The sequence below is a fragment of the Rana temporaria genome, chromosome 2 (genome assembly GCF_905171775.1).
Source record: "Rana temporaria chromosome 2, aRanTem1.1, whole genome shotgun sequence".
Taxonomy (NCBI): Eukaryota; Metazoa; Chordata; class Amphibia; order Anura; family Ranidae; genus Rana; species Rana temporaria.
Genome location: NC_053490.1, coordinates 149,586,970 through 149,600,732, shown reverse-complemented (window position 1 = coordinate 149,600,732; position 13,763 = coordinate 149,586,970). Strand labels below are relative to the sequence as shown.

At 48.2% G+C, this 13,763-nt stretch overlaps 1 protein-coding gene across 1 annotated transcript; it reads right to left on the bottom strand.

Moving 5' to 3' along the window:
- Positions 1-320: 320 nt before the first annotated feature.
- On the bottom strand, positions 321-2,928 carry KBTBD7 (kelch repeat and BTB domain containing 7). Its single transcript, XM_040341322.1, has one exon. It carries the CDS (start codon positions 2,809-2,811, stop codon positions 892-894), a length of 1,920 nt encoding a protein of 639 aa, XP_040197256.1. The 5' UTR covers positions 2,812-2,928; the 3' UTR covers positions 321-891.
- Between the last annotated feature and the right edge of the window lie 10,835 nt (positions 2,929-13,763).

Genomic DNA, 13,763 nt, shown 5'->3' with positions numbered 1-13,763 from the left:
ATAGGGTGAAGTCATGCTTTAAGTCATGAAAAATACAGTAGGGTACAACATACAGGCAGGTACCTAATCCATGTTGTCCCTGAAAAAAAAAAAAGAGAAGACGACATATCTACCCAACACAGTCCAAACATAACTAAAATAGACCTTCTGGGTATGCTCATCTTTTAAGCAGCTCAACCTATTTAGAAAAGTATAATTCCAGAGACTGGAAGCTTGGGCAGATGAAATCCAACCAGTGAAAGTTATTAAAAGATCCCTCGATTTTGCATGTTTGTTGACTTGCATTAGGTACATACAAGAGTTAGTATATGACAAAAGGCTTTGGTTTTGGCGGTTGTTGGAGGCCATATTAGCCACAACATGTATAATTCCGTCAATCCTTGTTTTTATTGCTATGAAGTTGTAGGACAAATTGTGCTCCCCTCTCCCAAAAAAAAAAAAAAAAAAGAACATTTTCTAATTTGTCAACATAAATTTTTAACACTGTTTATCTCAAAAGTTTGAAAAAATAAATAAAACCTACTTAAAATTATTTGACAAGCAAAAAAGAACATGTTCAATGTCCTGAAATGCCCAAAAAATTAGACATGACCATGAGTAATGTTAATAATAATCTATACTTCAAAAAAAAGTTTTCATTTTGGTCAAACAAATGTTTCTAATCTAGAACAAAAACGGTCACAGTGTAATGTTTAACAAAGGAAGCAAAGGAAATGTACACAAAACACAGGGCACCCAGTGGATGATGTAGAAGTTTGAGGAAGTGTTACAAGTTATCATTTCAAGTAGTGCAGCATCTCAGCATGTTTTCTCTTTCATACGCAAACCCTTTACCCCGCGGCACGTAGGAGCTTTGATAGGAAATATAAATATTGCTTCTTCTATTTGGGATTAGAAAGAGTCATCAATATATAACCGTGGTGGCCTTACCACTGCCACCCTTGGCCACTCATCCTCTGAAAACGAGCTGAGGCTGTCTGATTCAGAGTCCAACTCGCTAAAGCCATCCATCCAATCGGTACTCGACTCGCTGCGTACGTCTTCCTCCTCGGTGATGAAGCTTTGCCCTGGCTCCAAGCAAGATGGGTAGACACGGGCAGAAAGGGAAATGAAGCCTGTGTCATAATGAAGAAGACCTAACATGGTGCCGATGTTCACCCAGCGATCGTTGGTCAAATCATACTCATGAACAGTCACACGGTTCTTCTTCCACTGAACAATGGTAGTAGTGATAAGCAGAAGTTTGGAACCATGTTTTACAATCTGGTAATTGTTGGTGTTCCCTTCAGCGGGTATGGGGCTGATCCGTCGCCACTCTCCCCTGGCTGGGTTGTAGGCCTTCACCAAAGGAATGTCACATATGCAGTAGATTTCGTCATTGAAGACACAGGCTTCCTGGAAGTCGCATCTCTTTAAAGAGGCACAGTTGAGCCACTGGTTACATGAAGGGTCATAGCATAACATTCTTTTGTTACTGATAGCGTACAAATGGTCATTACAGGTCACCAGTTCAAAGGCATAAAAAGAGTGAGGCACCGGAGCAACCAGCGCCCACTGATTCCTCTGCACGCTGTAGCATTCCACATCTTTGATCTTGGCACCGGTCGATGGGTCACGTCCGCCTACAATATAGACGTAACCATTGAGGTAAGCCACATCCATACCTTCTCGGCACAGCAGCCTTTCTGCTAGGAGTTGCCAGCTGTTCTGGACGGGGCTGTAAACCCAAAGCTGCTTCATAGGTTGAGTGGCCAAGTACAAGTCATTCTCTGGGGAGACGCATACAGCAGATGAGGTCACTGCTTTGCCATGCGCTAGGTTGGTCAGTGGAGAAGGCATGGTGTAAATGTCCCCTGAGTAAGGGTCATAGCACAAGAAGGGCTCCTTACGGTGACCAAAGAAGATGACCATTTCCTTGGCTATCATGCCGATTCTGCGGAGCGGACTACTCTCCTGGCACGGTAGCATGCAGGCGGCGTGTTTATCCTCCTTGCCTGGTAGGATGGAGTCCAGATAGTGCAAGCACTGTTTGCGCACCAATGGCTTGGCCCTGAGGCCCTCCAGATACACATGGTCCTTCTCTGTGAAGTGCTGCCATCGGACACAGGCCAGGACCTCCTGGCACCCATCAGTCGCCTCCTTGGGATTGGCCTCCAGCCAGCGCAGGGCGGCGTTGCACACCACTCTCTCGCTGCCCACGTCCAGGTTGTCCATGCTCAGGACCGCTTTCAGCTGGGCCAAGCTCAGCTCACAAAGTTCTTCCCCAAGGGCGAGCTGCTCAAAGTGGCGTGCCATGAAGGCGAGGGAGCGCAACCTAAGCTCGGGGTGGTCAAAGGCATCCGCGAAGCGGAGGATACTGGCACAGTTGTGAAGGTCGAGGCGGCGGGCGAGGTAGTTGGCACAGGCTTGCCGTACGTACTCCAGCTGCAGCATGTCGGCAGCGGCGTAGAGGCGCTGGACGTTTCCCTCGGTGACGGTGACTCGGCCTGTATAGCAGTAGTCAATGATTAGGGCCATGGACTCTGGGCTGACGTCATGCAGGGTGACCTCCTGCTGCTTGCTCTCATACAGCCCCCCGGTGAACATGCTCTTAAAGTACGGGCAGGCCGCAGACAGTACATTACGGTTACATAGGAAGCTCCGGCTACTCTCCGGCTCCTCGGGGCCCCCTCCCAGCACACGGAGGGTGACATCGCACAGCAGCTGCGAGTCATAGAACGATTTCAGCTGAGCTAGAAGAGACGAGGCGTGAGACGAGTCCTCCAGAACCTCCGGACCGGAGAACAAACTCGACACCCCCAGACCAGACATGACACCGAGCGCCTCACTCACACCACTTCCTTCCTGTCAACGTCGGCCGCGTGACGTCAGCGCGCAGGTCACATGGTGCCGGCACAGAACACCGGGAGGGGCGTGAGCGCTCATAGTGGGGAACTCTTCCCACAACTTCTCTGCGCAGACGCATGGAGGAGAAACTTTTCTGTGTGCCGAAACATGGAGGATGACAGTCGAGAGAACCCCTTCTGTGTGCAGACACATGGAGGATGACAGCTAGGGTTGCCAACTCATCCCTTTAAAACAGAACACATATTAATTACACGGGTTCTGTGGCTGATTAAGGAGGTAATTAAACTCACTTGGTGCCTTCTTTGCATTAAATTAGCCTCAGAACCTGTGCAATTAATATGTGTTCTGTTTTAAAGGGATGAGTTGGTAACCCTAATGACAGCTGAGAACCCCTTCTGTGCGCAGACACATGGAGGATGAAAGCCGAGATGAACCCCTTCTGTGTGCAGACGCATGGAGGATGTGACAGCTGAGAACCCCTTCTGTGTGCAGACGCATGGAGGAGAAACTTTTCTGTGAGCAGACACATGGAGGATGTGACAGTCGAGAACCCCTTCTGTGTGCAGACACATGGAGGATGACAGCTGAGAACCCCTTCTGTGTGCAGACACATGGAGGATGACAGCTGAGAACCCCTTCTGTGTGCAGACACATGGAGGATGTGACAGTCGAGAACCCCTTCTGTGTGCAGACACATGGAGGATGACAGCTGAGAACCCCTTCTGTGTGCAGACACATGGAGGATGACAGCTGAGAACCCCTTCTGTGTGCAGACACATGGAGGATGTGACAGCTGAGAACCCCTTCTGTGTGCAGACACATGGAGGATGACAGCTGAGAACCCCTTCTGTGTGCAGACACATGGAGGATGTGACAGTCGAGAACCCCTTCTGTGTGCAGACACATGGAGGATGACAGCTGAGAACCCCTTCTGTGTGCAGACACATGGAGGATGACAGCTGAGAACCCCTTCTGTGTGCAGACACATGGAGGATGACAGCCGAGAACCCCTTCTGTGTGCAGACACATGGAGGATGACAGCCGAGAACCCCTTCTGTGTGCAGACACATGGAGGATGACAGCTGAGAACCCCTTCTGTGTGCAGACACATGGAGGATGACAGCCAAAAAACCCTTCTGTGTGCAGACACATGGAGGATGACAGCCGAGAACCCCTTCTGTGTGCAGACACATGGAGGATGACAGCCGATCAGTAATAAGAGCTCGGGATTTTTGTCATGGAGTTATTTTCAAGCCACTGAAGTCAGAGGCTGTCTTTGTGCTGGCTGAACTAAAAATCCTCAAAGTGACCCCCCCCCCCCCCCCCCAGCGATGTGAAGGGTACATCCAGCATCAGCCACTGTCATCTCTCCTGATTGATCCCTCATCAGTGCCAGATTACCAATCAGGCAGAGTAGTCACTGGCCTATGGGCACTGCAACAATAGATCCAAGTATTGATTTGATCTTGAGAGCCCATTCACACCAAACTGCAAGTAAGTGTGTTTGATGCAGGGTTTACATGCAATTGACGCACATGTTTTTATCTGATTTTTAGTGGTGACCCGTCCATACAGGGTGCCGCCCCCTAATCCATGCGCCTGGCCCCTAATCAACATGCAGAAAAAAAAGGTGGGCTCGGGGCGCAGAGCACTGCACCCCAAGCCCACCTAGTGTTGTGACAAAAGCAAATTAAGATTTTCTATGGTATTCCTGATTATAATCCCCAGGCAATCAGGAAGCGGGTCCTGAGACCCATCACCTGAGAGAGGCGATCGTATTGGCCGCCGAGGAGGAGATGCAGGGTGAAGCCGCCGAAGAGGCACTACCCGCTACCTAGATGGGGTAAATGCAGGGCTGGTGACCAACTGACCCGTGGGGGGTGCCTGTGACCCAACCGACCTGTGGGGGGTACCTGTGACCCAACCGACCCAGGGGCGGGTCGTTATGGCAGCGGGTGGATTGTTTGCCACCCCAAGTAATAGCCACCACTGCTGCATTTGTCCTGTGACTTCACTTCCTTTCCTTGGACTTCTATATGTACTGTGATGTGTTGCGGTGCGTTTGCATGCATGTTTGTAGTGTAGAAAAATGCAGCATGCTGTACTTTTCTGCACTGCAATGGTGTGAACTATAGCCATAAGATAGCCTGGCTTTTGGACTGTCTATGCAGTTGCAGTGCAGTCCAAAACGCATCCACTGTGTTAGGTGTGAAAGGGCCCTGAGGCTAGGTTCACACTAAGGTTCCCCATATTTATTTCGCAATAGCAGGAGATTATGACTGGCTCTCTATGGAGCCGGTTCACATATATCCGCAGCGGCTTTAGTGAAAATTGCATCTGTGCGTCTTTTGGTCTGTTTCAGGTCCGAAATCAGCCAAAAATTTGGGCTGAAATTGGACCTGAAACAATGAACGAGGACGCACCATACACCTGCTGTGAGCCGCTGCGTGCTCATATGTGAATTCAGCCTGAAAGAAATTCTACAAGCTTTCATAAATTGTTTTCCAGAGATGTGAGAAAAAAAGAAATTAAAACTTTATATTAAAGTGGGAGTCATTTCCCACACATATAGATAGATTCAGGTAGGTTGGCGCATAATTGAGCCGGCGTAACGCAACGTATATGCGCTACGTCGGCATAAGCCGGAGAGCAAAGTTGATGATTCACAAAGCACTTGCTCGCCAATGTGCGCCTGCCGAACTTAAAATTGGAGGCTTAAGCCGGTGTAAGTGGAAGTGGGTGTGAACTTATGCAAATGATTGTGTGAGCGTGGTGCAGTGGCTTACGCCCGGCCTAACTTCAACGGAGCATGCGCAGTGATGTCCAAGCCGGAGGGCTTTCTTGTGCGCATGCGCGCATCTAGGTCGGCCGAACTTACCGTTGTACGCCGGCCTATTGGCTTGCGTCGAGCGCATAAATACGCCCAGACATGCGTCTGTCCGACGCAAAATGACATCCTGCTTCCCCCCCCCCCCCTGAGCGTGGTAATTTTGCCCCCGGCTTGTTTTTTTTTCTGTCTGATGGCTGCTCCTGTCAGCAAGAGGAAACATTTTTTTACTGCCCAGGAGAGGGCTATCATTATCTCTGGGATGGAGGAGTTTGATGAGTACCTCCATGGACCTGAAAGCCGAAATACCACCCGTGCCAGGAAGCAGGAGATCCTGGACACCATAGCCACTAGGGTCAATGCCCTTGGCAATGTCCCCCGCATTGCAAAGGACATCTCCAAAAAGATCAACGACATGCGGCTTCGTGTGCGGGAGAAACTGGCCAAAATAAACAAACACCGGACTGGCACTGGGGGTGGACCACCCTGTGATGTAGAGCTGACCCCGGAGGATGAGAGGATCGCCCGGTGTCTGCATAGGGAGCAGGTGGAGGGTGTTGAGGGGTTTGATTCCCGGGAAAAGGTCTTGAGGACAGGTAAGTGTGTTTTATATTTCCTATCTGGTGTGTAGCATGTGTGGGTGGGGGAAGGGAACATGTGACAAGTGTGTGGGTCCCCCAACATGTGACTGCTTTTTGTCATCCACAGATGTGCAGGAAGGGGCGGGCACATCTGGTGTCGGTGGCCGTCCCACCACATCGTCCCAGGAGCCTCAGGAAGACCCCCAAGATGCTGTGGTGGTGGGGACTGTCCACACCTCTCCTATTGAGGTGGTGTTGGATGATTCAGTGGACCTTGGCCAGATTGGGCTCATCATTGAGGAGTCCATGTTGATGGTTGGGCCCTCTAACACCTCCACCCCCATGATAGGAAGCCCCTCAGCATCACCCACCAGCAGGGGAACCACCTCAAGGGGCTCCCCATACACCCGCTCAGTCGCCTCTTCTGGCCCCCAGGAAGGCGACCAGGAAGACGAGGGGCGTAGCGGTGGATGTACAGGACCAGATTGCCCAAGATCAAAGCCAGCAGACCCGGCATATGGGGGATATCGCCGGGCATCTGCAGAAGATGGCTGAGAATGCTGGACAACTAAGGGAGGCAGTGCAGGAGGTGAGCTGCAACAGCTCTGCAGTAGCCACCTGTGTGGTTGACCTGCAGGCCACCACTGCCAACCTGGTCACCAAAGTGGATTGCCTTATTAAGGCTGTTAAGGCAAATACCACTGCCGTACAGGAGGAGGGGAGACGGAGGCAGCGTACTGAGAGGGCAAACCTCACCCGCCAGCTGAGGATGCAGGCCCAGACTAACCAGTTCCTCAGCCGGATAGCCGTTGCCTTGGAGGCCAGGCAGCCGTCACCTGCCAGGACTGGGCCACCTGTGGATGAGCCCCCTCCAGATCTCCCACCCCCCCACCCCAGTCTCCCCCCAGGCAGCTGAGGAGCCAAACACCTGGTACCAAGCGCAGCCAGCGGAAGGGAAAATAAATGCCCTTTTTTTTGTTTGTTTTCTGCTCAGGTGATGAGCTTTTTTGTTTGTTTTCCTTTGATTTCTGCAAGCACACGGTGAGGAGTGCTGCTACAGTGTGAATGGGGGGGGGGGGTGTCACTCCTGCTGGCAAAGGGGTGTCACCCTCTGCCGTGTGAAAGGTGTATGAATGTACAGTGACATAATTGGAGTCTTGGCGTGGCGTTGCTGCTCCAAAGTCCCGTGCGGTGTACTTTGGTCTAATCCAATTTGATGAGGATGTGATGTGTCTGTGCTAGGGACCACAGTGGTGTGCATGCATGCATTCTCATTGTGCCATGATTAATGTGTGTTTTTAACGTGAAAAGATGTCTTCTGTGAGGCGTCTTCTGATTTCTGCTCCCACAGCAGACGGGGTACCCTCGGGCAGGGGGGGATTGTGTGGTTCGGGGGTCAGGTCATCACGTATGTCAATCTGCAGGCCCCTTCTCACGGCGAAGTTGTGCAGCATGCAACATGCACCGATGATCTGGCACACAAAGTTTAGGGAATACATCAGGGTACCCCCAGACTTATCCAGGCATCAGAAACAGGACTTCAGGAGGCTGACACCATCCCCTTGTCCTGCAAGTGTGGGTGCTCAGCTCGTCTGTAACGGTGCTGTAGCTGCTCTCCAGCTGACCTGTGTCCGTCTGGTGCAAAGTTATTCCACCTTTTTGATGGAATAACTTTAGGCCTGATGTAACACTTGCGCGCACCGGACTTAGCCTTCGTCGGGCACACTTACATTCGCGAATCGGCGTATCTCCGTAATTTGCATATTTAAATAGGAAATCTATATGCGCCCAAGTTAGGCCGGCTTAGAAAAGTTGCGTCAGTCGGAGGAAGCCTATTTTCAGGCATATCTTGTTCTGTGGGTACGGAACAAAAGCGCGCCGGCACACATTTACACCTACGCCGCGTATCTGTAGATAAGCCGGCCTAACTCTTACTGAATCTACCTAATAGTTTCTACCTATAGGTAAGCTTATATAGTGGTTGTAAAGACAGAAGGTTTTTATCCTAATGTATTAAGATAAAAAGCCTTCTGTGTGCAGCAGCCCCCCCCCCCCCCCTAATACTTACCTGAGGTCCTTCTAGCTCCAGTGATGTTGTAGGAATGTTTTGGCTGTCTTGGACTCCCCTCCTCATTGGCTAAGACAGCAGCGTGGCACCACTGGCTCCCGCTACTGTCAAAGTCAGCCAGCCAATGAGAATAGAAAGGGGGCAGGACCGCAGCTCCATGTATGAATGGACACACAGAGCTGCAACTCTGCTCGGGTGCCTCAATTGCAAGCTGCTTGCTGTGGGGACACCCAACAGGAGGGAGGGGACCAGAGAAGAGGAGGATCGGGGCTGCTCTGTGCAAATCTACTACAACAGAGCTGGCAAGTATGACATGTTTGTAAAGTCTCTTTTTTTTTTTAAATTAAAAATAACAATCACAGTTTTACCTATGGGTACTGTAAATATCTCCTAAATGTGCACCGTTTAAGAGAGATTTATTGTACATGCAGCCGGTAACATCAGTGGTGCATGCGCTTTGAAGGAACAGCACGGGTATGTGCCATAAAGTCCTGTGCCATAAACAGCTTGTCCTGAGCCCATGCGTGGGTGTGACGTCATTGCGGTTCTGGCCACTCACACAGCCGGAGTCCGCAAACCCCGGAGGGAATACCAAGTTAAGATGGAAGTGATTTTAGCGGTGACAGTGCACTGCTGGAGGCCTGTGCAGGGGGCGGGAGCAGCTGGCTCTTAGCGGCTTGCTGAAAGGCTGAGCCAGGTGCCAGTACAGGGTTGTGGGCAGATCCCAACCATATTGTCATGATCTGCTGGCCTGCACCTGTCTGCTCTGCCCCCCCCCCCCTTCGCTCACTGGAGGGGGCTGAAGTGGCCGGCTCACTGAGAAGCTAAGCCGGGCATCGATCCAGGCATTTGGACAGATTGCGACTTCATTGTCGCAATTTTGCCCCAGCCCTGTAATGTCAGCTGACAGCGGACTTGAGCCTGCTGTCTGTTGAAAGTGGGTCACAGTAGTGCAGAACAAACCACTCCTGTGATCCACAGGAGAAGTACAGCCAAACAAGCTTTAGCTGTACTTCTCCTTCAAAGACTCTAGAGAAAATGTATTAATGTAATGTACCCAATAACAACTTAAAAGTACATAAACCATAGACATTGGGATTATAATATTACCGTTTGTCTCTTAAAAGCCAATTTTCTTTCAGCTGTCAGTTTGTAAAAATTGTGTTGCACCCTACTGTAGTGCACCTCTGCAGGAGCCGCTAGTGTGGTAATCCCTCCATCAACCGCTGGTGAAGCCCACAACTCACTCTGTAGGGATGGTATTGGCCAGGTGATGAGCGGTGCCTGGTTTCCTCCAGACATGATGCTTGCCATTCAAGCCAGAGTTTAATCTTTGTTTTATCAGACAAGAGAATTTTGTTTCTCATGGTTTGAGAGTCCTTCAGGTGACTTTTGGCAAACTCCAGGCGGGTTGTCATGTGCCTTTTACTGAGGAGTGGCTTCTGTCTACCATACATGCCCAATTGGTGGAGTGCTGCAGAGATGGTTGTTCTTCTGGAAGGTTCTCCTCTCTCCACAGAGAAATGCTGTAGCTCTGTAAGAGTGACCATCGGCTTCTTGGTCACCTCCCTGACTAAGGCCCTTCTACCTGATCGCTCAGTTTGGCTGGGCGGCCCTCTCTAGGAAGAGTCCTGGTGGTTCCAAACTTTTTCCATTTACGAACGATGAAGGCCACTGTGCCTATTGAGACCTTCAATGCTGCAGAAATTTTTCTGTACCCTTCCCCAGATCTGTCCCTCGATACAATCCTGTCTCAGATGTCTACAGACAATTCCTTGGACTTCATAGCTTGGTTTGTGCTCTGATATGCACTGTTAACTGTGGGACCTTATATAGACATGTGTGTGCCTTTCCAAATCAACTGAATACTTATGTACATGCGATTGTTTTCAATTTTTATTTGTCATTATGAAGTATTGTTTGTAGAATTTAGGGAAAATTATGAATTTAATCCATTTTGGAATAAGGCTGTAGCATAAAATGTGGAAAAAGTGAAGCGCTGCAAATACTTTCCATATTCACTGTATGTATGGCTTAATATTTTATGTAAGTACCTATGCAGTTTAACCCCTTCACGACATATAGTATTTCTGTGTTAAAAAGCCATCTTGATCACAAACTTTTTTTTTTTAATTTACTTAGTAAAGTTCCACTTTAAAGCAGGATTAAACTGTATCTGAGCACCACAAACCAAAAACCTAATGATTAAAAGCAAACTCGTCCATCCATGTCTTCATGCTTTATTTTGTTGTGAAATCGCTTTGAAAAACCCCCCCTAGCTATTCTAGCCATGGCCACCTTGAATAAGGACAGATAATTCATGTAGCATTTACCGTATTTTCTGGCGTATAAGACGACTTTTTAACCCCTTAAAATCTTAAAAGTCGGGGGTCGTCTTATACGCCGGTAACCTAACAACCCTTACCTTATCCTAAGACATGCAGAATCGCGGCCATACGTTTTTTCAAAACCCGCGCCTCCTACGTCTTCTGTTTCGTGATAGGCGGAACACTCAGCTTCCCAGGAGACACTGTGTTTAGTGTCCGCCTATCACAGAGGCCCTCTCGTCCTGTGTTTAGTGTCCGCCTATCATGGAGGCCCTCTCGTCCTCGGACGAGAGGGCCTCCGTGATAGGCGAACACTGAACACAGTGCCTCCTGGAAAGCTGAGTGTTCCGCCTATCACGGAACAGAAGACGTAGGAGGCGCGGGTTTGAAAAAACTCACGGCCGCGATTCTGCATGTCTTAGGATAAGGTAAGGGCAAAGCGAGTCTGGCATGTAATGGGGCACAGTCTGCCATGACTAGTAGGAAGGGGGTAGTCTTATACGGCGAGTATATCCCCAAACCAACATTTTGGCTGGAAAATTAGGGGGTCGTCTTATACGCCGGCAAATACGGTACTTCTCAGAGTACATCTGGCTCAGGCATGCAGGTAGGAAGGTGTGCTTAGCTGAGAATGCTCCTCCAGATGAAAGGGGAAAAAGTAAAAAATAAATAAAAGCGCCACGATCTTTGGGATGTACGACAGAATTTTGGCTTAGACCAGAAACCAGTGAACAACTGAAGAAATATTTAAAAAAAGGGTTCAAGCAAGAAAAAGAATACACCTTTCTATCCAATTACTACGGCTAACAACATAATTACGTTTATTGAACGAGAGTTTAGTTCCGTTTAATGAGCTTCCGACCTAAAGTGGTGGCTGACAGACAGTTGGTCCCGACACCGACAGCCTGCTGAAATTGTGTCAGGATGGCCAAGAAGCTGTCTCCTATGCCATCACTCCTTCCTGTAGCGAAGGGGTCTCTCCTGTCACTAGTGACTGATATTGAGCATAAACAATGCAACATCCTGCTGCATCTGGTTAAAGAGGAAGTGCTTTCATAGTGACACACAGGGTTTATTTACTAAAGCTAGAGCGTGCAAAATTAGTCACTTCTGCATAGAAACCAATCAGCTTCTGACCTTAGCTTGTTCAATTAAACTTTGGCAATACAACCTGGAAGCTGATTGGTTTCTATGCAAACGTGTAGGCAGAACTCTTATGCCGTGTACACACAATAATTTTTCGGGTTGTAAAAAGTTTTTAAAAAGGTCATTTAAAACTATCGTGTGTGGGCTTCAGAGCATTTTTCAGGTTATGAAAAACTGCAAATTTTTTTTTAGAACATGCTCTATTTTTTCACAACGTTTTAAACTATGTCGTTTTTCGAGTTGTAAAAAATTATCGTGTGTGCTCAGAAGCAAGTTATGAGACGGGAGCGCTCGTTCTGGTAAAACTAGCGTGCGTAATGGAGTAAGCACATTCATCACGCTGTAACAGACTGAAAAGCGCAAATCGCCTTTTACTAACACTAAATCAGCAATTCGCATGGAACTTTCTTTTTATAGTGAACGTGTTGTACGTCACCGCGCTTTGATAGAGCATTCATTTTAATGATGAAGTTGAAAAAACGTTTTTTACAACCCGAAAAAATTATCGTGTGTACGCGGCATTAGCCATCACCTGTACAAAGTCACCCCATCTGACTTGGCGCATTGCCCTGCTGTTAGTCAATGCAATTCCACCTCACATAAAGCTCTATGTCAGATGGGTGATCTGCTCAAGGGGATTTACCTATAGGGCCAGAATTGCCCCTCTGATATCAGCCTTGTGTGGGGTAGGATTGCACAGGCTGCATAGTCAAGCAGCAAAGCAATGGGCCAAGTCAGATGGATGATTTTATAGCAGCGAATAAATCACTAAATGCCAAAAATAAACAGAGATTTTTTTCACAAAGAAACGGATTGTTGCTGCTCTAGGTTAAACTAGTGCTACAGTATTCCAATAGTGTGCTCTGCTACAAACCACTCTCCTTCAGCATTTTGAAGCCATAGAGGCGAATGCAGAATGATTGTTGCCGTTGATATTGACACTAAAATGCTGCTCAAACTCAATCATTGAGCTACTAATCTCCGATAATTAGTGAGTTAGCAGTTCTATACAAAGTAACTACTGTATGTCTTCCTTGGCAAGATATCAAGCTGCTACGGGGTACTGGTGGAGGGTGATGCGAGTCAGGCCCCTTTCGCATGTACGGATCACGTGAGGATCCGTACATTTAACATCCGCTTGCTCGGGGGGGAATTGCTCTGTTGATCCCCACTGAGCCGGCAGATGACAGGGCGGTCCCTGCACACTTGGCAGGGAATCGCCCTGTAAGATCACTGCTCTCCACTATGGCGGGGGGGGGGGGGGGGGGAGGTTTGAAAAAAATAGGATTTTCCTCCATCTGCAGAATCGGACCATAGCGCGGAATGATGAAATTGGATGTCAGCGGAAGTTCATCCGCTGACATCCGCAATCCCATGGGGAATACATGCAAGTCCGTATTTCATTCGAAAATGGATGGTTGAAATACGGACATATGATCCGCAAGTCTGAAAGTACCCTTAGGTTTGTTTTTACAAAAAGGTCAATGAAAATTATAGCTGGGCAGGACCTCTTTCTCGGTTGTTTTGTAACAAAAGTAACACAGTGAAATAAATATTTATATAATAACAAAAAATGAAATAATAAAACATTTTATTGCAAAATATATAAATTATACACATATTGCTGTATTTACAATATTTACATCCAAGAAAGCACCCAGTCTTTTTGTTCAGCATGTACAATTGACTTCCTAAATCAAAGCACAATGTTTCCATGTCTCCAGCCTATACACACACACACACACACACACACACACTTTAACAAATGCAGGACTCAGGAGTAAGATGCAGAGACTAATTTCACTACAGAGGGGGTGATGCGCTCTACTACTCAGCACAAGTATTCCACTTACTACACTAAAAAATTACCCTTTAATACATACATTTGAATTATCTGCTGTACAGTACTTCCCAAGATCTACTCTATCAGTTAACATGATCTCAAACTTAAAGATGAACTTCAGGAA